Source organism: Mustela putorius, unplaced genomic scaffold (assembly GCF_011764305.1).
Source record: "Mustela putorius furo isolate JIRA1106 unplaced genomic scaffold, ASM1176430v1.1 tig00000129_pilon_pilon_pilon, whole genome shotgun sequence".
NCBI classification, from domain to species: domain Eukaryota; kingdom Metazoa; phylum Chordata; class Mammalia; order Carnivora; family Mustelidae; genus Mustela; species Mustela putorius.
Window position 1 is genome coordinate 11,715,004 of NW_025421290.1, and position 23,666 is coordinate 11,738,669.

Consider the following 23,666-nt stretch of genomic DNA (forward strand, 5'->3'; position numbering starts at 1 on the left):
TGCTGCCTCATCCTGGTTGAACCTCCAAATGACTCTGGTCTAGCTGCCATCTGACTTTCACTATGGAAAAGATCGCATGACAGACCAGAAGAAGAACTACCCAGCTGAACCCCACAAGCCACAGAATAGAGGGACAATCAAAGGCCCTAAGTTTTGAGGCAGCTATGCAGCATAGTTAATAATATAGGACAAATCTGTTAACTGTAAGACTCCAAAACAAAAGATAGTGAATTGGGTTCCTCCAAATAATTCATACAACTAACCTGAAGAGCTTTTACAGGGTTGCAAGCTTTCAGTGCACTCAGTTTCTAGGCTGGTGAATAGCATTTTTATTCTCAATCAAAGAACTCATCAAAAAGTGGGATTCTTTCTGTCCTGGTCCTCACCAGTGCTTGTGGTTTCTTCTCGCTTTTTCTCAACTCCTCTGAGTCAGAGCTAGAACTGTCCCAGAGAAGCTGGCCCCGTGACTCTTGTTCACGGAACCACGTTTCCATTTTGCCAATTTTCTGGGGACAACAGTCATTCCTTGCTTGGTGTTCTCCCAAATCTTCACTCTGGGAATTTCCTACAAAAAATTTAAAGTTTAAATAGTTTTTTTTCTCTCTTAACATTAAATATATCATACACACACACATATACAAACTCAAATATATAAATGAGTTCAACTATATATATATATATATATATATATATATCTGTAGCATTACAAATTTTTTCCTTGTTATTTTTAAATTTTTAAAAATCTTCTGAAAGTCACAAGAACAACACTATACATACCTATATATCCCAACTCACTGACAACATTTTGTCACACTATTGCCTTCATTATATACACGCATGCACACGTGCATGGTTTTCAGCTGAGCTATTTGAGAAGTAGTTGCAGTTACCCGGCGCTTTTCCTGCTTAACGACAATACAACTATTACACTTCAAAATTTAACGTTGATAGATTACTGTTTTCTAATATATGGCCCACATTCTAATATTCACAACTGTCCCAGTGATGCTCTTTATAGCTGCTTTTTATTTGCCTGTTTGTGTTTTAGTTTTTTGACCCAGGATCCAATCTAGGATTACATATTGCATACTCTTCCCTATCTCTTTTCTTTTTTCTCTTCTTTCTCTCCCTCCTCCCCACTCTTCCTCTCTCTCTCTCTCCCTCATTCTCACTCTTGATCCCTCCCTTCGCCTTCCTCCAACCCCCTCCATTCACTGTCTTCTTCTTTTTCCCTAACACTGATATTTTTAAAGAATCCAGACTGGACGCCTGGGTGGCTCAGTCAGTTAAGTGGTGCCTTCGGCTCAGGGCATAATCTCAGGGGCCTGGGATCGAGTCCCATATCAGGTTCCCTACTTAGTGGGGAGCCTGCTTCCCCCTTTCCCTCTGCCTGCTACTCTGCCTGTACTCTTTCTTTGTGTGTCAAATAAATAAAATCTTAAAATAATAATAATAATAATAATCCAGATCAATTGTTTTATAGAATGGCCCTAAATCTGGGTTTGTCTGTTTGTGATTAAGGTTAAGCATTTTTGGCAAGAGTATTGCACAGGTAATGTTACCTAGTGCTATTTATTGAACAACTACTATGTGCTAGGTGCACGATACACACTTTTCCTGAACTTTACATCTGCTCTCACATATTAGAATTGCCTGTGAAGGCTTTTAGAAATGCAAATGCTTGGGCTACACCCCAGACTTATAGAACTAGGAAGTTCAAAGGATCATGCATTTTATTTTACTTTGCAGAAGAGATTTAATCATTTATTTTTTGGCATGGGATCTTATGTCTGTAGCTTTTTATTCAAGCTGCACCCAGTGCCCTTTTAAAATGCACTTCAGGGAGCACCTGTGTGGCTCAGTCAGTTACATGTCCAACTTTTGATTTCATGTCAGGTCATGATCTCGGGGTCATGGGATCAAGCCCCAGGTCTGGCCCCATGCTCAGTGGGGAGTCTGCTTGAGGTTCTCTCTTTCTCTTCCTCTCTCTACCTCTCCTTGCCTGGCTCATGTTCTCTCTCTCTCTCTTTCCCACAAATAAATAAATAAATAAATAAATCTTAAAAAAAAAAAAAAAATCACTTCAGAACAACAGGTGCCTTACTCAAGCAAGCCTGGACTTTAACAAAACCAAAGCAATGGCCACTTCTGAGCTAGGAAAATCATCCTGAGTCAAAACCCAGAATGTTCCCTCCATCCGTTTGAACCAGCCATAATATTTGGATGCCATCTTAAGGATAATTGTTTATTGAATCTTATGGCATATTTTATTTAAGCCCTTGATAGCTGACATTGCATACTGTTACAGGAGAAAATCAAACATCTCAATGTGAGCATTTCTGCCTTGTGATTTATTAGTTTCCTTTCTGCCTCAGTGAGGGGTTACCCTCTTCCCCTCCTTGAATGTTATTATAATTGTTATTATTGTGCATGCACACAGTAGTGACCAAAAACCATAATTAATTCATGTCTGCAACCCCAATCTCTCTCCTGAGCTACAATACACTTTTTTTTTTTTTTTTTGGGTACGGCTGGACGTTTCCATTTTTACCTCCTGGCAACATGAGAGACTCACCTTTTCTTTCTCTTTCAAACCCATGTTTTCTCCCAGTTACTCTAATTCAGCAAATTGCTCCAGCTTTGCCCCATTGTCTGCCTAGTTCTTCAAGAGTAACCCAAGAAGCCTCCTGGTCTTCTTGCCCTCTCCACACACCCACATCTAGTCCATCACTGAGCTCTGCAAATCCTATCTCTTAAATATAGGCTCCTCTTCCGTCACCCTCTCTCCTGGTCCAAGCACCGTCTCTCACATGCACTTCTATTGTGTCTGTACCACTTGTCTCCTCATGTTCTCTTGCATTCTCCTCTCATCCGTCTTCCACAGGATAGACAGACTGATGCTCTAAATGTAAGCCTGATTGTGTGGTTCCCCTGACCTTTCAATGGCTTCCCATTGTTCTTAAACTCAAGTTCAAATTTCTTATTTGACGCAACTTGCAAGTGTGGGCCTCTGGAGCCATCTCTGATCGCTACTTGAATTTCTCTTTCCCACCCAGTGTCTAGAATCTGCCAGGTTCCTTCCCACTCAAGATCTTCGGCATGTACTGTGACCATTAATAGTTCTGAATGTTTTAGCACCTTGATCCTCACACTTACGTGGATCCCTATCCCCTTGGTCCCCCTACTTCCTGTGTCAGCCTAAATATCCCTCCCTCATGGAAACGTTCCAACTCTCTCAGGTGCTGAGCTCTCCCAGCTATACTGTCGAACTTCTCCTTGTTCATTGTATGTACCGTTGCAAAGCCAAGAACCACACTTATGAATACATGCGTGAACCAGTGAGCCATCAGAGAATTTGGGGAGGCGAGAAGTATTGGTAACTGGGACTGGGAAAGACCAGGCGGTGTAATCATCTCTGCTTTGCAAACGAGCCAAGAACTACTAGAAGCATCACTCAGACTGGAAACAGCAATTTTCTGCTGACTAGAGGCAGGAGCTTTGAAACAGGAAGAGAATATTTGTTGATGGTGAGACCTAATGCAATATTAATAATAGCTTACGTCCCACACCACTCTTGATGTTATGATAATGCAGACCTAAAGTTAGTGCGTGAGACCAAGTTCACATGTTCAATTTTATCCTTGAGTATCTCTTAAATCATTCATAAAATATTATATACATAGTTCTGTATACATAGCATTAAAGTGTAAGAACTTATCAGCCAGATGTTTTTTACTTGTTGCATTTTTATAAAACCCTGCTTGATTCTCTGGGGGTGTCTAGAGTTCAGGAAAAACAAAAAGAAAAATACGTTTAAAAACCTAAATGGGTTTTGGGTGAGCAAAGGAGAATGTGTCCAATTTTGGGAAGGAAGAAAAGCAACAGAGGCCAGTGGGGGGAAAATAGGGAGTGATTTTAGGTAGAATAAGGATTCTCTAAAGCATTAAAAATGTGTCATGGTTATGTATGTTTTAATACATAAAAGTTTTAGCAAAAGGTATCACCATTGTATCAAACTCAAGATTTCAAGTATTTCATAGACAAGGTTAAATTTAAGACACACACACACACACACGCGCGGGGCGCCTGGGTGGCTCAGTGGGTTAAGCCTCTGCCTTCGGCTTGGGTCATGATCTCAGGGTCCTGGGATCGAGCCCCTCATTGGGCTTTCTGCTCAATGGGGAGCCTGCTCCCCCTCCGCCTGCCTCTCTTTGCACTTGCGATCTCTCTGTCAAATAAATAAAATCTTTAAACACACACACACACTCAAACCCTCAGGACACTTTAAAGAAAATAGTAAGTAGTTAATGGTGCTGGTTGCCTTATAAGACATTGTCATTGAAGGTGACAATGTTTTGAAGGGGCCGCCTTCCCTGAAGTAGATAGCTATTTTCACTCTAAGACCTCAGTTCCATCCTTCTTCTGTTGTCTGTATTTCCATCCATAGTTTTGGCGCTTTACATTTAAATGCATTTTTATACATGTTGGATTAATTTTTCCATAAACCCTACATGGTAGACAAGGTTTTACTCTATTTTACAGATGGGGAGCCTGAAGCTCAGAGAGGTTAAGAGGTTAAGTAAGTAGAGTTTAGTTAAAATCTCTGTCTCTATAGAGAAATAAAGCTGTCTAGACAAATATATAGCTAATGTTTATGGAGAGGCTACTGTGTACCAAGCACCGTTCTAGAAACAAAAAGAGGCCCCTGCTCCCATGGAGTTTACATTTAGAAATGTATTTCTTGGGGCTCAAAGGAAGAACTTTGATTTCAAGTTCACTGCTTTTTCTATCCACTACCCTGGATTAGATCATGGCTTCTGGAAAAGGCAGGAGTCACATAGATGTGTTAAATCTCATGAAATAGTCCACCCGAAGAACAATGTTTGCTTTGTGTAAGTTAGGAACAAGTGAGCCATCCTCTAAGTTATAAGTAATTTATTGCATGTTATATGTAATTATTATAGAATTATACAAGTCATGTGTCATTCATTATATAAATAGATACGAAATGTATGTATTTAAAGTGTGTAAATGTAAGATATACGTAAAATTTCATTTTAAACAGTCAGCGTTAAACAAAGACCGACCTTTATCTCATAAGAGACCTGTAACTCTCATCCCACCTTCCCAAAGAGGGAACAAGAATGGGCAAATAACAGCACTCCGTAAGAGGATGTGGGTGCAGCAGAATCTTAATGACCACAACTGGACTAGCAGAAAGCTCCTGTAAATCTATGATCTTGACTTGGTTCCACGTTCAGGAGAAAGCAAAATGAACTAAAAGGAATGAAAGGAAAGATGCTACCTGGGAGTAAGCACAAGGAGTCACTGCTCGAGCACATGCCTATCACGGTGGTGAAATCTAGGCTGGGCCGAGGGGCTGCCTGCTCTCCCCAGATAAGGTTAGGAGTCACTGCCCTCTACTGGCAGACTTTGTTGAGGCTCTGTCCTGGACAGAGCTCCAAGTCCCTGGATTCCTGATGAGGGTAGGGGTGGGGATGGTGGAGCAGGCCTTTGGAGTCAGAAAGACCGGGCCTTCAATTCTGCTCTGTCACATGACAGCCAGGAGTAACTCCTTCTGGTCCTGCTGTGTGCGGATTTAAGAACAACAATGTATGTTGTCTCATGGCAAGCACTCGACAGACCTCAACCAAAGGGGTGCCTGGGCAGCTCAGCGGGTTAAGCATCCAGCTCTTGGTTTCAGCTCAGGTCACGATCTCAGGGTTGTGAGATCAAGCCCCACGTCTGGCTCCACAGTCAGCTCCGAGCCTGCTTGAGAGTCTCCCTCTCCTCCCCCCCAATTCATGTGCTCTCTCCCTCTAAAATAAATAAATAAATACATCTTTAAACCTTAACTAGAACAAAATGAAGTGGCTTTAAAAAGCCTCAGACATGCAGAGAAACCCTCTTTTCCTCATGCCACCACCCTTCCTGGGCCCCTCCAGATCTGGGGCATCTTCCAAAGATTTTTACCAATGTTGGTTTTTCTTGGCTTGCCTTCAAGAAATGACTCTGGTATCTAACTTCAGCTAAGACATGTTTTGGGGAGTTGTTTTGGCAATATGTTCTAAACTGTAAAACCTGTTTATCTATGTGCCCACATAGCATATTTCATTCTGGCCTGGGGAGTATATAGGTTCAATAGATTCCCCAAGTAGGTTTTCAGTTATTCAGCCTTTTTGTATTTAATTAAGCCTCCTGTTCCTTGGAGCAGGAGCTGTGTGTCTTTCAGCTGGCAACGTGGCCTCTTAGAAGCTCAGTACCTCCAGAAACTCAGCCGGGATTTCTGTGGATCTCTCTGTGGACCGTCCTATTGACAGGGGATGTGGCTCACAGCACCGCCCACCACGTGCATGACCAATATTATGTATTCATAGGGTCGGTTTGCGCTGGGGGAAGATGGACAGGGCAAACGTAATGGGGCTTTAACTGGTGGGAGCACACAGCACTGAGGCTGTGGACAGGGCATCTGTCGGAAGTCTCTGAGCGGTCTGGCCTGGTTGGAGGCGACGTCAGGCACAGGAATGGCTGCAGAGACAGCCACAAAGGTGGGCCAAGAGTGGATCCTGAAGGCTCGGAGTACCAGGGTGAAGAGCTGATTTTAAAAATTTGTATTTACTTCTTATTTTTTAGAGCAGGGAGGGGTAAAGGGAGAGAGAGAGAGAGAGAAGCTAAAGCAACCTCTAACCCCGAGTGGAGCCCTCCGCTGGGATCCATCTCACGACCCTGAGATCATGACCCGTGTGGAAATCCAGAGTCTGATGCTTAACCGACTGCGCCACTCTGGGGCCCCCAGGGTGAGGAGTTTATACTGTCCTCAGGCTGATGGAGGCTCGCTGAGGATTTTTATTTTTTTTAGGATTTTATTTATTTATTTGAGAGAGAGAGCATGAGCCAGCAGAAGGGTAGAGGGAGAAGCAGACTCCCTGCTGAGTGGGGAGCCTAACGTGGGGCTCCATTCCAGGACCCTGGGATCGTGACCTGAGTGGAAGGCAGACGCTTAACTGACCAAGCCACCCAGGTGCCCCTCACTGAGGATTTTTTTTTAAGCAAGAGAATGATATGGCCACATTGGCATTTTATAAGATTACTTGGCTCTTAGCACTGTGCTTCTGAAACGACTGTAGGAGAGTCACCAGGCATCTTAATAAAATGTGTATCCTGATTCAGGAGGTCCAGAGTGTGGCCTGAAATTCTGCCTTTCTAATAAACTTCCTGATGACGCAGATGCTGCTGGTCTGCGGCCAATACTTTGATGACCAAGTAGAGCCGTGGTTCTTAAACTTAAGGGGTATCAGAAGCACCTAAGGGGGTGTTAAACCTGGATAGCTGGCCTCTGCCCCTGCATTTTCTGATTCCGTCACTCTGGCTGGGACCCATCCACTCTGCAGGTGGTGCTGGCGCCGGTGCCCTGGGCTTGTACCGAGCGCCATCAGGACAGAGGGTTCGTGGAGGAAAGGGAAGATTTGAGGGAGGAACACAGGAGTTGGGAGGCTGGAGCAATAGCCCTGGTGTGACACAATACCCTGTGGGGGGCATCGGGAATGCGGGAAGCTAAGAGTTCAGTGCCCTGTGACATCCACAGGATTTTGGAACCGTCCGGCTGCAAGGAGCGAGAGGAGGAGGGCTGGAAAGGTCCCAGGTGTCTGGCCTGAGTGGCTCTGAAAGTAGAGGGCTCACCCACTGAGCAGGAGCAAGTGGAGGTGGGCTTCAGTTTTCAAAGCTCCGAATGAGCCTCTGAGGGCTGCAGGGAAAAAGCGGGGTGGGGGAGGGTGTCTGCGGGCAGCAGACTGGCTGATACCAATTTGATATTTAATAGAAGTCCCTCTGCTTCATTTGCTTTAACCACAAGCTGAGAGGCTCTTTTGCCTCTTCTCTTCCTAGGGACAGAGCCAGGATGGCCACAGTGCATGTGAAGCCCCGGAAACCACTAAAAAGAGACATCTTCTAATAGTGTTTGAGCTTCTGTCTTTTCCTTCCAGCGACCCTAAATTGCATGACACAGCGTGATCCCTACTTTCCAGGAAGTACAATATCAGCAGAAACCCAAGGCTCCTTGCTGTCTGTCCATCCGCCATCACTCCCCCTCCCCCCACCCCTGACAGAAGTTTATTTGATGAAATTTTAAAAAACACTGGAAATATTTTATTTTTGCTAAAATAATTTACATGACTGACCTGGACTTCTTCTGTTTAAGGTTTCATCCGGCAACAAGGTTGGAAGGTTCCTGTCATCATTTCTTGGGACGCTTTGAAGGATTTTCTTGGCTTTATGGTCCCTCGGTTTTTGCTTATTACTTCTTGCCTCCCTGGGAAGACTTTTCTTCTGAAAATGATCAGCTGTCATGGATTAGTGTTCTCCCCCTGAGCTCCTGTCACCAGAATAGGTCACCAGACCAGCCACTTTGCAAGTCGCGTGCTTATGTGTACTCTGGTCCCCTAGCCAGAACATAGCTTTCTTTTCCCTATTAGAGGGTATAGAAATTTCTCTATGCACAGTCTAGTTAGGAGAGAGTCTCAAAAAGGCATGGCTTGATTTAAGAGGAGGGCCGTTGTAAAACATTTGTTGGTAGGCCACTGATTTGGGATTGTAGAAGACAGTGATTTTAGGCTTAAATACGAGAGTGAGGAATTTGGAATATGGCAATTCCAGGAGACATTACTGTAAAGGGGTCTGTTACAAGAGCTGGTTCTTGTAGGATAACCCCACGGTGTGGATTATGGAGGATGCCTAGGTATCAAGATAAAGACCGACTCACCCCCTTCTATTTTCCTGAACCAAGACAAGCGATCTAGCCTCATTTTTCTGTTGGAACCAGAATGTCATGAGAGCGATTTGTGGCCGTTGGGGAGGGGGGGTTGTTAGGGGGGGTTGGGGGGGAGGAAGTAAAGAAAGAAAAAACAGAAAGACTTGGGACAAAGATTCATCCTTGAGACTCAAAACAAAGAAAAGGCTCAAAAGGTTTGGTGGCAGAAGGGATCTTCCCGATGCTTCCCAGCTCTAGTAGTTGAGGCTTTGGTGCCAATGACCAAATTTAAAATGCTAAGTAAAGCCTGGTGACGGATGCTAAGCCATTCGAGTGCGAGGGCAGTGATTATGTGGAGTAAACGTGGTAAATATGCCAGCCTTCTTCTCTCTTCTCATACTTACCTCTTGTCTGTCACGGTTCATTTCCAGCATTCGCATCTTATGTAAATATTGCCTCTTCCTGGGGTTGAACCCTGGAGTTTGAATCTTCTTTTCCAGTTCCTGCTGGGAAAGATGACACACTCGTTAGAATGGGGTAATTTGTTACTGACTCAGCAATCCACAACTTGTGATTATTCTTTGTTTTTCTTCTTCTTTTTTGTTTTTTTTGGACCACAGTGAGATCTTAATTAGCCATCAGTTATAATCCGTAGAGATCTCTTGTCAAAGAGATGTTAAAGGTAGATCATTGTAGTTCCCCATCGAGTCCTTTGTGTCGCTATCAGTGAATGGAGATTTGCTGTGTGTATAATGCAGTTTTTAAGGTTCGTGTAGGGTTTTGCAAACCTTAAGTGGAACTATGTTTCTGCATCTCATTTTGATGAACTATCGCTTACCCTGTCAATAAATGCTCATTATTGTCTCCCCAGAAATGTGTTCTGGTTGGGTAAGATTAGTCTCTTTCTTACTGCCTCTTCTGCCATCGTCTGGCTATGACATCAGGGGGGAGCCACAGAATAGCTAATGGAACCCATTTCTATAGCCTGGACCCCCATATACCAATATAAGCCCTGGTATATTAGGAAGTTGATTATTTGTGACTTTGGTGATCTCCCCAAATGCATCACAAACCCCGGGGGGACAGTGAAGACAGTTATTAAGGGAAGCCAGGGGTGAAATCACCCTTGTTTGTTACTTGCTGTGGACAGGTGAGGGAAGGGTCCGGCAATCAGATGTGCTCAGTGATACCCTTTTGCTGCCCTGGGGACAGGGACTGTGTTGGCAGTTGCGAGCCTCTGAGGGGACCATCTCTACAGTGCTGCTAGCGTCACAAACCTGGCCTTGACACCTTTTACCAAATCATCCAGCTGTGCAGCAGCGTCTAGCTGGCTGGCCCCAAAATGAATCAGGAGTGGAAAGCGCTGAAAATCTACTACCTCCCAGTTTTCATGTCTGCATGAGGGGAGTCTGCTCAGCAGAATATGACAAATGAATAAAAGGGAAAAGCTCTTCAGAAGACCTTTTCTAAGGATTCTTTTTTTGGTGAGGTTATGGTAAATAAGTTAGGAACACCTCATAGAAATGATTTGCCCTAAAAACTGAGAATGAAGAGAACGGTTTCACCTGAGGAGAAGAATAAAAAGAGAGAGTTACACTAGATTTTTCATAAATTTAAACACTTCTAGAATTAGCAATGTCCAAGGAAAACTCATCTCTCTTACCTGCATCTCCATGTTTTCACTAGGAAGTGGAGAAGGGCCCAGAGTTTACCTCAGAGACGCCAGTTGGAGGCAGGCCTGGGAGAGAACGTATAGCTTTGGGAGGTCCTCACTCTGAATGACTTCATAGTTAGATTTGTCTCTGAGGTCTTCTGTGCAAGGAGTATATGAAAAGAAGAGCCCACCCCCCCCCCCCCCCCACACTACCCACCCCCTCCAGCGAGGGCTGCAGTTCACCTTTGCTTTGTGAGTTGTTCTGGCTTCATGCTGGCTCAGGAGCGTTTCAGAAGTAATTACTTGTGGCAGGTCAATGGGTTCAAGCCTCTAGAAGTCCAACATTTAGAGCATTCAGCATTCCTCATGCCATGAGATGATGAAACATAAAAGCCAGACATTAAACTATCTTAACGCTTTGCAAAAGCAGCACTTATTCCTGAGAGCCCATAGGGATGGCGATTTCAATAAGATTATGGTCATATCTATGCAAAAGACTTTTCCGTATCCAGATTCTTTCTTGTCCTATTGCTCTGCTGTCAGGGACTTCTTGATCTAAATACGTTAAGAATCCTTTTCTGTCAGCATCAAGGGACCAAGTCCAAAGCTATCGAACAACAAGGGTCTTAGAGTATTAGAGATGAAAGAAGCACCAAGAATTTGTTCTATTCATTTCTTAGGCACCCCGCTGGACTCTTCCAGTTCTTAGGCGAGTGACCTGAATTTAAGATCTCCAGAGAAGTTGGAGATGACTTAAGAAGTAGGAGGAGAATGAGGAGGACACCAAGTGTAAGCACCACTCCCACCTTCGTTCAACACTAAAGGCAAATGATGGTTCATTCTGAGATTAATTTTTATTGCAGTCTGATTGGTTGCATTATCAAGGGGTAGAACTGGAGGCCTGCTTGGCTTTCAAGATGACCAGGGTAAGAAGAGAGTGGCGGCGGGTTGGGGGAGCAGGGAAATAGATGCTGAGTGGCCAGCACTCAAGGCAAGCATGACCTATGCCTCCTGCTACTTCTCTGTAGAACACTTTCCTGGCCTCTGGGCCTGGACCCAAGCCGTTCCAGGGAAAACAACCTACATTCCTTTCTCCTGGCTCAGCCCAAACCTCGCCTGGCAAGGAAGAGGGCAAAGGGTTTGGAGACCAGGAGGAGAGACAAAGGGAAAGAAGTCTTCTTTAGGTTAGGTGTGTGCCTGTGCTAGACAATTTGCACTTGAGCTAGGAAGTAATTCCCTGTTCCATTCTCTCCTTTGGTGTAGAAAGGAGGGGGTTTAACATGAGAACCGTGCAGGGATGTCATGAGAGGTGATGAGGACTAGTAAGAGAAGGGTTTGTCTGGCTCTCTTCTCTGCTGGGAGAATGGGACCTGCTGGTATAAAGAGGTAGCCGCCGACCAGACCAGAAGCTTTGGGGAATAGAGACCCAGGGGAAAGAGTTATCCAGGCACCTGTGAGAAGAAGAATTAGCAGTGACCAGAGGGGGTAATCAGGCTCTGAGGGGAGGACAAGGAAATGCTTGTGCCATTCCCTGACTTGGTTCAGGATCTAGTTCTTTCTGGTGATGAGGCCCTTGAACCTTCACAGTTGCCCTTGTCTGTCACACCCAGGGTCAAAAATGTCATCTGGTTTAATCCTCTCATGAACCCGGTGGGTAATTATGATGACTCCTCATTGTTGAGAGGTTAATAATTGTCCAAGGTTGCACAGATAGAAAATGGCAACTCTAGAATTCAAATTCAGGTTTATCCAGTTCCAAATACCATGCACCTTCCTCTTCTGCTTGTTCCTAAACCTGGTTTATCATCAGAATCTCCTGGAATTAAACACACACACACACACACACACCCAAAACCCTGGGTTATTCACTGGGAATTATGATTCAACAGGTCTAGAATATGTTCTGGGAATGAATATACACATTACATATATAAATAATAAACTTTAATTTTTAAGGAAGATCAGGTTCATATCAAAACTGTAAAGTACAGAGAGTTCCCAGATACTCCCTGCCCCCACATGTGCCTACCCTCCTCCACTATCCACATCCCTTACCAGAGCAGTACATCTGTTACAATGGATAAACCCACATTCACACATTCACACATTATCACTGAAAGTCCATTGTTTAAATTAGGGTTCACTCTTGGTGTTGTACAGTCTATAAATTTGGACAAATGTATAATGACATGTAACAACCAATGTAGTATCCTACAGAATAATTTCATTGCTCTAAAAATCCTTTGTGTTTTGTCCATTCATCTCTCTCTTCCTCCCCTTACCCCCTGGCAACAACTGATCTTTTTACTGTCTCTGTTGTTTTATCTTCTCTGAAATGTCAGTATTTTTGGAATCATACAGTATATAGCCTTCTCAGATTGGCTTCTTTCAATTAATACACACTTAAATTTTCTCCAGATAGGTGCACCTGTGTGGTTCAGTTGGTTAAGTCTGACTCTTGATTTTGGCTCAAGTCATGATCTTAGGGTGATGAGATCGAGCCCCATGTTGGGCTCTATGCTCAGCATGGAGTCTGCTTCTCTGTCTCTCTCTTGGCCTCTCACTTTGCTCATTCTCCCCCTACCCCTCTCTAAAATAAGCAAATAAGTCTTTAAGCTTTCTCCACATATTTTCATAGCTTGGCAGTTAATTTCTTTTTTAGTGCTGAATAATATTCCATGATATGGATGTACCACAATATCTCCATCCATTCCTCTCCTAAGGACATTCAGTTACACCCAAATTTTGGAAATTATGAATAAAGCTGCCACACTCATCCCTGTGCAGGTCTTGTGTGGACATCAATTTTCAATTCATTTGGTCAAATACTAAGGCTCACAACCGCTGGGTTATATGGGAAGAGTATGTTTAGTTTTATAAGAAGTTCCTGCTGTTCCACATCCTTCCAACATTTGGTGTTGTCAATGTTCTGGATTTTGGCTACTCTAACATGTGTATAGTGGTATCTCATTCATTATTATTTTAATTTCCAGTTCCCTGATGACATATGATGTTGAACATATTTTCATATGCTTGCTAGCCCTCTTTGATTGTCTCTACTTGCCTTCTTACTATCTTGAAATTACCTTCTGCAGAGCAAAAGGTTTTAATTTCAATGAGGTCAAGCTTCTCAGTTTGTTTTTTTGGAATGTATTTCCAGGGCAATCTGATGATTTTCTAAGTTGAGGTCCACTGGCTTCCATACTGCCTCAAATGAATAAAGGAACTACATCAGAGTAGACCACAGGGTATTTATTTGTGGTGCATTATTAAAAATTTGAGTCTGAAGACGCCAGCTATTTAAATATTTTCAGCTACTTAAAATAATCTATCTATAAATTCTTAGATTCGGGTTTTTCTTTGAAAATATAAATATATGTTCTTCTATTTTCAGCCTCATTTTAATTAAACCTATAATTCTGATAAAGGTTAAAGAGTAGGTGTCTTTAAGAGCCCTCTCCAGGCAATTACTCTCTTCCTGGCCTTTCAAAAGAATTGAAGAATCACACTACTGCACCACATAGGGCACTAGATGGCAGCAACTAACATTGCAAGTAGGATCCCTCCCAGAAGTACTTGCACTTGGCCTGAGAAGCACCGTGGAAAAAATGTTGGCTGCTTGGCTTCTCTAAACAAACCAACCAGTCAAATGAGATTGCCCCAGAATTCTGGGTTCATATCAATGTTCCTTTTGCCAGCTTGGGATGTAAACTGCCTCACTTCATCACCTTCAGAGAGAATACAAGGGAAGGAATGACTGGAGAACTGGTATGGTAGAATGACCATTTTTTTTTTTTTTTTAAATCTCATGTTATAAAAAATGTATTATCTGCCTAAAGGTTTCTGGGTTATTTGGCTTCTCAAGTGAAACAAACGGTCAGGCCAATCAGTTGAAGTGTCAGCTGGGAAACTCCGAAGACTGGAGATTCAAACAAACGGAAGTTACTGAGCTTCGTGATCCACTAGCCTGAGTTGGTTGCTTCTGTGTAGTAGCAGGAGGGGAAAGATGGGCAGGAGAAGCTCAAGGAAATTGTAAATTTTGATTGGCACCAGGACTTAAGCATGTATGTCCTTTAAGGGTCTCAGAAGAAGGTAAAGGTGTCCAGAGCAGCCTTGAAGCAAGAAATCATGAGCCCAGGGAGGAATTTTTGATCAAGGTATTGCAATGAGTTCACATTTCAGTAACTTTCTTTGCTCCAAACATCTAGCAGTAAAAAATAAAACATAAAGCCAAAATAAATGTGGTTGGGCTCTAGTACAAGATATATATATCTCCATGGACCAGAAAACAAACAGAAATACATACTTAGTGGAAGCTGATCCATTAAGGCATTTGGGGCTCCTGATGGCAGTGAGTTATTTCTAGAGATTGAAAGGGACCTAAAAATGCTCCATGTAAGATGGAAAACTAGAGCCAGGATCACAGCTTGACATGAAGGGCTGAGCTGTTCTCTACCTTTTTACCCAGTACAAGAGAGCTGCATCAAAATGGAAGTTGGAAGATCTGTTTTACAAGCATTATCAGAATGTTGAATATTAAGAATATTAAGCAGCCATAAAAAAGGATGAGATCTTGCCATTTGCTCCAACATGGATAGACTTAGAGAGTATCGCATTAAGTGAAGTAAGTCAGACTGAGAAAGACGAAAACCATGATTTCACTCAAGATATTCAAAATAGGAGGGTAAACCCCCCTGATATTATTTTGATGGTCAACATTGTCTTGCTTAGGCTACAGCCTCTGGTTAGTCAAACACTAATCTAGGTGTTGCTGTGCCATTATTTTGTAGAAGTGATTAAAGTCCATAACCATTTAACTTTTATTCTTAAAGATTTTATTTATTTTGAGAGAGAGAGAGAGGGCACAAAAGCAGGGGGAGGGGCAGAGACAGAGGGAGAGACAGAACCTCAAGCAGACTCCATGCTGAGCATGGAGCCCAACACTGGGCTCGATCTCAGGACCCTGAAATTACTATCCAAGTTGAAATCAAGACTTGGACACTTAGCTGACTGGGCCACCCAGGCTCCCGCATAATCATTTGACTTAAAGTCAGGAAGATTATTTTAGATAACCTGGGTGGGCCTAGTTTAATCAGTTGAAAGGTCTTAAGGGCAAAGCTGAGTCATCCCTGAAGAATAGAAAATTCTACTTATGGACGGCAGCTTCAGGTGCAGTTGCAGCCTGACCTGCCTGATGGCCTGCCCTGTGGTTTTGGACTTGCCCTGTCCGTCTCCAGAATCAGGTAAGCCAATTCTTTGCAATATGATACACACACACACACACACACACACACACATGTACATATACATATATATATGTATATATAATCTCCTTCTACTGGTTTTGTTTCTCTGGTTGAACATTGACTAATATGGGTACCTAGAAACGAACCTAAAAAAAACCTTACACAAAACCCCTGTGGAGAAATTATGAAATGTTATTAAAAGATCTAAAAGAAAATCGGAGTAAATGGAGATTAACCAAAGTGTGTGGTTTAGAAGACTCGGTATTATAAATGTGGTGAATTTTTCCCCAATTAATTGATGAATGCATTTCAGTCAAAACGTTAGCCAAGTTTTTAATGGACTTAATAAAAAGATTCAGACTTCTTATGGAAGAGCAAAGCACCCTAAATAACAAAGATAATTCCGAAAAGGAAAAATAAAACGACTTGCTGTATTAGATATTAAAACTTAAAGATACATAATTAAGACAGTGCGGAATTCCTATGGAGATACACAAATAAACCAATGCAACAGAAGAGAGAGCCTGAAAACAGACTCAGGAAGCTCTGGAAACTGAATATAGGACAGAAGTAACTTTTAAAATCAATGGTCAAAGAAGCATGACTCCATAAAGAGTGTTGGGTCAATAGGTTATTTAAATAAAAAAAAGTAAAATTAAATTCCAAATTCACACCTGCACATAAGTTAATTTCAGACAGATTAAGACCTAAATGTGAAAAGGCAAATATTATAAATTTCAGAAAGAAATAAATAAGAGGAGCACCTGGGTGGCTCAATTGGTTAAGCATCTGCTTTCAGCTCAGGTCACGGTCCTTGGGGGTCCTGGGATCAAGCCCTGAGGCAGGCTCCCCACCCAGTGGGGTGTCTGCTTCTCCCTCTGCTCCTCCCCCTGCTTGTGCTAGCTCTCTCTTACTCACTCTCTCAAATAAATAAATAAAATATCTTAAAAAAAGAAATAAAGAAGAATATCTTTATGACCTTGGGAAAAATAAAAATTTCTTAGACAATATACAAGAAATACAAAACATAAACACTACGATTGAGAAATTTGACATTTGAAGTGGAAATCTTTGTGTCCACACACACATAGGCAAAATGAAAAGGCAAGCCATAGATGGAGAAAAGATATTTGCAACACATGGAACTAACAAAGGGCTAGATCGGAGACATATAAAGCACTCTCACAAATCACAAAGAAACAAATAACTGAAAATGGGCAAAGAGTTAGAAAAGACAAGGAAAGGGAAACGTTTGTGACAAATTACATAATACTGAAAACAGCACAATGAAGCTGTCCAGGTAGGAACAGCCCTCCTTATCTCTCACTAGCAGGGTTTATACTCATCTTTCCCCCTTTGTATTCATTCATTTGATATTTATTCAACTCATATTTATTGATCATCTATTACATGCCAGATACTGTTCTAGACACTTAGATACATTAGTGAAGACAAGCGACAAAAATCTCTGCCTGTGTGAAAAATAATATCCTAATACTGGCTGGGAGGTGATGAACAAAATACACAATGAATGTACTAGAAGTGAATTGTTTGGTGTGTTTGAAGTCAATGCTCTGAGGAAAGAAAAGATAATGGTGGCTGATGGGAACCAGGATTGCCAGGTTAAGAGTAAGTGACAACTGTCATGAGGTTATCATGAGAAGCCTGTTGAACAGTGAGATTTAAGCAAATCTTGGGAGATGAAGGAGGAAGTCATCCCAGGAAATCACATTACAGGGGGCCTTGTTGGGGGGGGGGTGTCCCACCTTAGGTGGGACCAGAGATAGTTGGATGAGAAGGTAAATCAGGCCAGGAGGGACAGTTGAGATCAACTTTTCAACACGAGATGAGCACATTGGGTTCAGAGTTCCCTGGCAGAGGCTCTCAGAATTCAGCAGTTGGGAGTTGGAGAACTTTAGTTCATGACCCGCACTTTACTTGAGAAGTAGATGTTTAGGAAGTGGAGAGTGCCAAACGTGCAACTCAAATTATTTAGGATGCAATTAGATTTGGTTTAATAATTAAAAATACTTTTAGAATTTTCTTTGGCAGAGATTAGGCTATTAATTAGCATGTCATGGGAACCCAGCATTTATTATTCTCTCAAAAACCCATTTGTGGTGGAAAATGTGCTGAGCCTCATTTGTGAAGATAATTATAGCTGATATCTTTGGGAGTGTTTGCCAAGTTCCCAGTGATTTCCCTTTTCTCTGGGAGCTGCTTCCAGAATTTATTGGGACGGGGGAGGGGGGACGTCTCTGCCCACACTTCTACTGCGTGAGCATCTCCTCTGGTCATAGCTTATTGGAACAGAACTGGAATCACGAGCAAAGCTGAGCCAGTAAGATCTTTTCTCCCAGGAATTTTGAATTGGAGCCAAGAGAGCCAGGCTGCTCTGTCTGTCTGATTCCTGAATGCAAATTCAGGAATTGAGGGTGGCCCTATTTCACCAAGTGGTCTTGAGGAGCAGAGAAAGTCGACTCGCAGGAAGAATAAAGTATATGCACAGAGAAGAGCTCAGGGGAGACACAGAGGGAGTTGTGCCTTTCAGGTTCCAAGGCAAAGCTGTTACCTGAAGTCCAACTTCCTCCCAGCTCTTGGGTTCAACAAACACTCCTGTAACTCATGACATTGGCAGCTAGCCAATCAGACTTACAATTCAGGGATGCTAAAGGTCTGCGATAGCAGGGAGAATGCATTTTGATTTTTATTCCCACCATGGATAATGGGGCTCGTTGTCATTCATTCACCATTCATTCATAAGCCTTTTTGAGGCTGCATATTAAGTGTCAGTGGCTGAAGATAGAAGACAGAATAAGACACAGTCTTTGCACTCAAATAATTCATTTGCCTTGGTTTTTAAGGTGGTTGGTTAGAATGTGGGGATACAGTCTTTGGCTCTGAAACACCAAAGTTCTCCTTTTGAGCTTGAACTGATTTGAGAATCAAAGCCTAACTTTAGTGGCTTTTAAGTTTAGATGGATATATAAAAAGTACTTTGTGAACCTCAGACTGCTACACAAATCCTTTTCACTGCTTGTAGTAATATCTCCTACTTGAGTTATTCAGTTGCTGACCCAGGAACACATATTAAGCACACTCCTTTAAAGAGGTGCATCTGATTGGAAGAAAACGTAAGTTTTTAAATTGTCCAGTGTAGCTAGAGATTTCGCTCAAAGGTTTTAAAATTATGTATCAATTTGACATAATTATCCCTTGTTTTTTATTTAAGTCAAAATGTTTTGAGGTTTCCAATATTCTGGGAAAAATGCCTTATTTGTGAACAAATGATATAATCATTTCCAACAACAACTTTGAGCCTCTGGAGAAGACAGGTAAACAAAAACCAACTGAAGCAGAAATAATCTCCAACAAATGAGCTCATATACCTCTGGGATTTGTCCAGATGTCTGGGTGAATTGTGTAGCAGTTGGGATTTTGTTCCAATTCCTTTTTCTTTTTCTTTCCCCCCCAGTTCCTTTTTTCAAATGTCAGTGATGGATCCTGCTCACAGGAAAGCCCAAATAACCCCTTCTCTTAGCTGATGCCCATTTTCAAGGATCCACTCAGATCTCTTTCCCCTTTTAGGATGAGTGTTCTTAGAATTTATAGCTCCCTAGAGGGAATTCATTAAATATTTATTAAGGTGAATGCATTTAAAGTTCTTGCTTTGCTGCCTTGGAATCCAATGTCCTCAATTGCAACAACCAGTTAACATTTAAAACAATGGAAGGTTATAATGGGATAGAAGGTCTGTAGAGATCAATAATGCTGATGGTTAAGAGCATGGGCTTTGGAGATTTGGTTGATACCTGACCTCCACTATCCTTGAGCAAGTTACTTAATTCTCTAAACCTCATGTAGTAAGCGAAGATAATACTTCTTTTCTCCTAGAGGTGTAGGAAGGTTAAATGATTGACATTGATCAAGTTATGCAGAGTGTATCTGACTTGAAGTAGGTGCTCATTAAATAGTCCTAGCTATTGTGATTGTTATTATTGTTCGTTGTAAGTGACTTCTCCATAGTCCTCTAGCTCATCAGTGCAAAATGCAGGTCTTTTGAATCCCATGATGCCTGTGTCTTTGATGCTATGTTTCCTTCTGTTGGTGGTGGTCTTAAAAATGAAATCATTACAAAAGGAAATCCTAAAGAAGTAAGGTCTTAGCAACTGACAACATTCTCTTTATAACAACATTCTTATTCTTATTAACTTAGTCATTTTCAATATCCCTCCTTTATGATTAGAGTTAAAAAGGGATGTTACCATGAAATCCAAGAAATTATTTATGAATCCTTTTAAATTCATCTTACTTGAAGTCTTCGGGGTGGATGCCTTTTAATAATACTTGTTTCTCCGTGTTCCAGTGGAATGTCAAAATACATGGCCCTGGGTACTTGAAGGATTGGGAGAGAAATAAAAACAGACCATAAACAAATTGGCTATTAAATTAGGCTAATCATTAGACTTTGTTTATAAAGTTCAGTACATTTTTAGTTATATATTTCCAACCTATATGTTGAATGTGGAGATAAAACACATAGGCAGAGGTCCTAAATGAATAACAAAATATTAGCCTAGGCCCAGGATTTAATTTCTGCTTTCCTCATTTCTTCTCTGGATTTATATTAGATGGAATTCATATTGGATTTATATTAAAAGGCATTGGAGAAATTACCAATGTATTGAGTACAAATATTGTTCAAACACAGAAGTTGGTCTGGAAAATGGGAACTTTTTTGTTTGTCTTAATTTCATGAAATCTCTCCAAAATAAATTTGGGAAATCAGATAAAATACACTTTTAAGAATTGAAAAGAAGTTTTCTTTTCAGATGAAACAGATGTATGGTAGATAGATAGATGGGTAGATATTACATACAGAGATGGTTATAAAAAAATGGAGCATGAGTTTGTGATAGGAGTATGCAGTGTTTAGCATTGTATGTTTCCAATTAAATAGTTCTCCCAGCTAGGGAAAGAAATGCTCACAAGTTGCCCTATAATACAACATATCAATATTCTTTCCTGATGAAGTGAGCCTGCACTACGGAAATAAGCTTTGTTAGGAAACAGAGCTAGGACTGAAGAGGTCCATTATGGACTTTATTTTTTAGTTTGAGTACCCTGGAGCATTAGGACAGCTACCATGATCAACGCTGCATGAAGAAAATCTTGTGTTTTCCTCGTAGTAATCGGAAGCATTCTAATTTCTAGGTTGTTGCACAGACCATTCTACAATTTCACTTTGCATTCTAAATGGAAAACTCCCTGCATAATTATATGTTTCTATCCTTACAGCCATTTGAATGACCACCTTAAAAACTTCACCGTGTTGATTTTTTCTTTCAAAAGATGCTGGTATATTGAACAAGACAGAAACAACAGTAATGACAACAAAAACAATTTTTGATTAAAAAATGTAAGTTTTTCTGGCAACATTTTTTTCAGCAGCCTGGCTAGTCCTTATTTTTATACTATGACTTGAATAATAACACTTCATTATTTAATTTGATTCATTCCAAATGGTAGATAGAGGCTGTGTCAGGCAGTTATATTTTTACCCTTGATTTATAGATGAAGGAAGTTGTTGCAGTAATTTTCCCTAACTCATACAATTTGGCATTTGGTAGAGCTGAGTCAGAATATGGGTTTCTTAAAATTAGCGATCAGAAATTTCGCCATCCCTTTTTTTTTGTTTGTTTGTTTTTTGTTTTTTTAAGAGAGAGTGAGAGAGAGAGAATGAGAGGGGAGAAGGTCAGAGGGAGAAGCAGACTCCCCATGGAGCTGTGAGCCCGATGTGGGACTCGATCCTTGGACTCTGGGATCATGACCTGAGCCGAAGGCAGTTGCTTAACCAACTGAGCCACCCAGGCAGCCCCTCTTTGTTATTTTTAATGTGACTTTGTCTAAATAAGAATATTTTGAAAATATTTTCAAAATAATATTTTCAGGTGGGACTCTAAAGCATTAAAATCAGTTTTCAATCAGTTTTCACTCTTCAGTTACCAGAATCTTAAAACTCTGGATGTATGGTTGGGATTTAAAAAATAATAATAATAAAGGAACTCTTCAATGAATGTGGGGAAAAATCCCCATTCCCATGCTTAGGAAGTTGGAGACATAAAAATAGGCCATATACCAGTCAAAGGTTGTTCGTTCTACAGAAAGAGCCATGAGAATCAGTCTGGGTGAGATCCACCAGATACAGAAAGAGGATATAAGGCTTTCTGGACAAGTTGACCAGTAATGGGAACTTGTTTGTGTTATTGATCCAGAATATAAAGAATAAAATTACATAGATATATACATATGCATGCATTATATACTTGTATTTCTCTTCCCAAGTTAGCATCACTGTTTAATTATCCTTGTGGTTGACATAAAAATTTTACATATCTTATAAAATATCCCGAGATAATTTATAGCCACTTCAGGCTCAGAGCTTCCAATCCTCATGGGGGAAAATTCTCCTCATTCGGCAGATGACAGAACTTAGTTCAGATTCTGCATGAAGAATGTGGGTTTGGGGAGGGGGTGACTCATTCTCTCATCTGTACTGCAGTAAATCAATTCTGTTTGGGGTGGTTTCCAAATTCACATTAGGATGAATTCACTCCTAAAGTGTTGCTTTCAAAACAACAAAGCCTGATGCACTCAGTGGTACTGGAGAGAATGATTTAAATTTAGAATCCAACTGAAACATATGATTGTCATAATTTATCACATTTTATCTATATAATTTTAATCGCCTGGCAAAGCTAGGTATAAACATTGAAAGCACTGTAAACTAAGCTGAAACAGAATGATTTTTTTCCTTCTCGTGTGGAATGGTAAAAAGCCTTCGGTGAGCAGTTTACACACCAGTTCCAGGGCACCCGGAGCTCTCGATGAACGCGTACCCTCGAGCTGAAAGATGTCCCCTTACATTTCAGCAATTTTGGAAACTTCCTGGTACGACTGTGGGGACAGACAGTGTCCCCACAGTCAAGTGTCTCTGTCCATAGCTTCTGTTGGCCCAAATCCACACACCTCACGGTAGGTGCCACACGTACCTGTGGAATATCTTCCACACCAGGTCTCCCGGAGAGGTGGCAGCTGCCATTCTAGAGCTTTCTTTGGGTCCTGCAGCCTTGCAAACAGGTAGGAACTCTTTTCTTCCAGATTCTGATTGAGCGCCAAGTCCACGGGGCTGGCAGAGGGAGCCTCTTCCTCTTTGTCTTGCAAGGGAGCTACTTTGGTCACCCGAGGGTGAGCCTTAGAGTGGCTCAGGCCCATTTCACGCTAACAACATTCAAAGCACAACCATGAGGGAAGTGGTTTGGGGCCTTGAACTGAGCTCGTCCTCATTAAGGTATGTCAGAATTTTACCTCAGCTCCACAAAGCACTTCATGGCATCTTTCTAGCTTTCTTTCACCACACAGTAAACCCTCTGGCCACTGCCCGGGAGGATGGTTTCCATGGAGATGTCCCTTCAACTCCTCCTCTGCTATTTCAGACCCAAAGAATCCAGTTAAACATTGACTCGGTTATGCTACTTTCTGAAAGACTCAGGGGTAGGAACGAAGCCACGGTTGATCATTAAACAAATCTCTAACACCAGGAAGGCCATTAACAGGGAAGGGAGAGCGGAGGTTTAACGAAGCCTTAAACTTGACTCTTTGATTGCGCATGCCCTTCAATGCCATCATTGAGAGCTACCAACTGATAATAGCTAAATCACTGTCAGAGGCAAAGGGATGTATGCTAATCATCGTTTGTGATTTCATTTTAATTGAGGAATTTCTTTTCTGAATAGGATCAGTAACAGCGGGAGTGGCTAAAATAATCTTATTTTTCTTTCAATACCTTGAATTGCCTTTGAAGGGATTAATACATTGCAGGAGGGCACGGAGACAGTAGAATTTCTTTCCTGGAGAAAAGGGGAGCAACTTTTTCTTCTTTTTTGATGTATAGTTAAGATATAATTTTGTATTAGATTTAGGTGTACAACATAGTGATTCCAACGATTCTGTACATTAC

General features: G+C 41.6%; 1 protein-coding gene across 3 annotated transcripts; it reads right to left on the minus strand.

The window, feature by feature from the left end:
* Positions 1 to 309: 309 nt before the first annotated feature.
* CCDC198 (coiled-coil domain containing 198) lies at positions 310 to 23,095 on the minus strand. Of its 3 annotated transcripts, none has more exons than XM_004738843.2 (6): positions 22,699 to 23,095; positions 19,959 to 20,041; positions 10,644 to 10,730; positions 9,151 to 9,249; positions 8,178 to 8,325; positions 310 to 565 (listed from the first exon to the last, which is right to left on the minus strand). In XM_004738843.2, exons 1-6 carry the CDS (start codon positions 22,919 to 22,921, stop codon positions 336 to 338), a joined length of 870 nt encoding a protein of 289 aa, XP_004738900.1. In that variant the 5' UTR covers positions 22,922 to 23,095; the 3' UTR covers positions 310 to 335. The 3 variants fall into 3 exon arrangements, with proteins under 3 accessions (XP_004738900.1, XP_004738899.1, XP_012912017.1); XM_004738842.2 differs by having other exon boundaries at positions 9,151 to 9,252; XM_013056563.1 differs by lacking the exon at positions 22,699 to 23,095 and having other exon boundaries at positions 19,912 to 20,000.
* Between the last annotated feature and the right edge of the window lie 571 nt (positions 23,096 to 23,666).

Bases quoted from the DNA above. Each gene is read 5' to 3' on its own strand.
- CCDC198 (XM_004738842.2), bottom strand. From the start codon at position 22,921: ATGGGCCTGAGCCACTCTAAGGCTCACCCTCGGGTGACCAAAGTAGCT. The intron at 20,042-22,698 runs GTACGTGTGGCA...CAATCCTTCAAG, and splicing joins GTGTGGAAGATATTCCACAG to TACCCAGGGCCATGTATTTT. The intron at 8,326-9,150 runs GTAAGTATGAGA...GATCATTTTCAG, and splicing joins TGAACCGTGACAGACAAGAG to AAGAAAAGTCTTCCCAGGGA.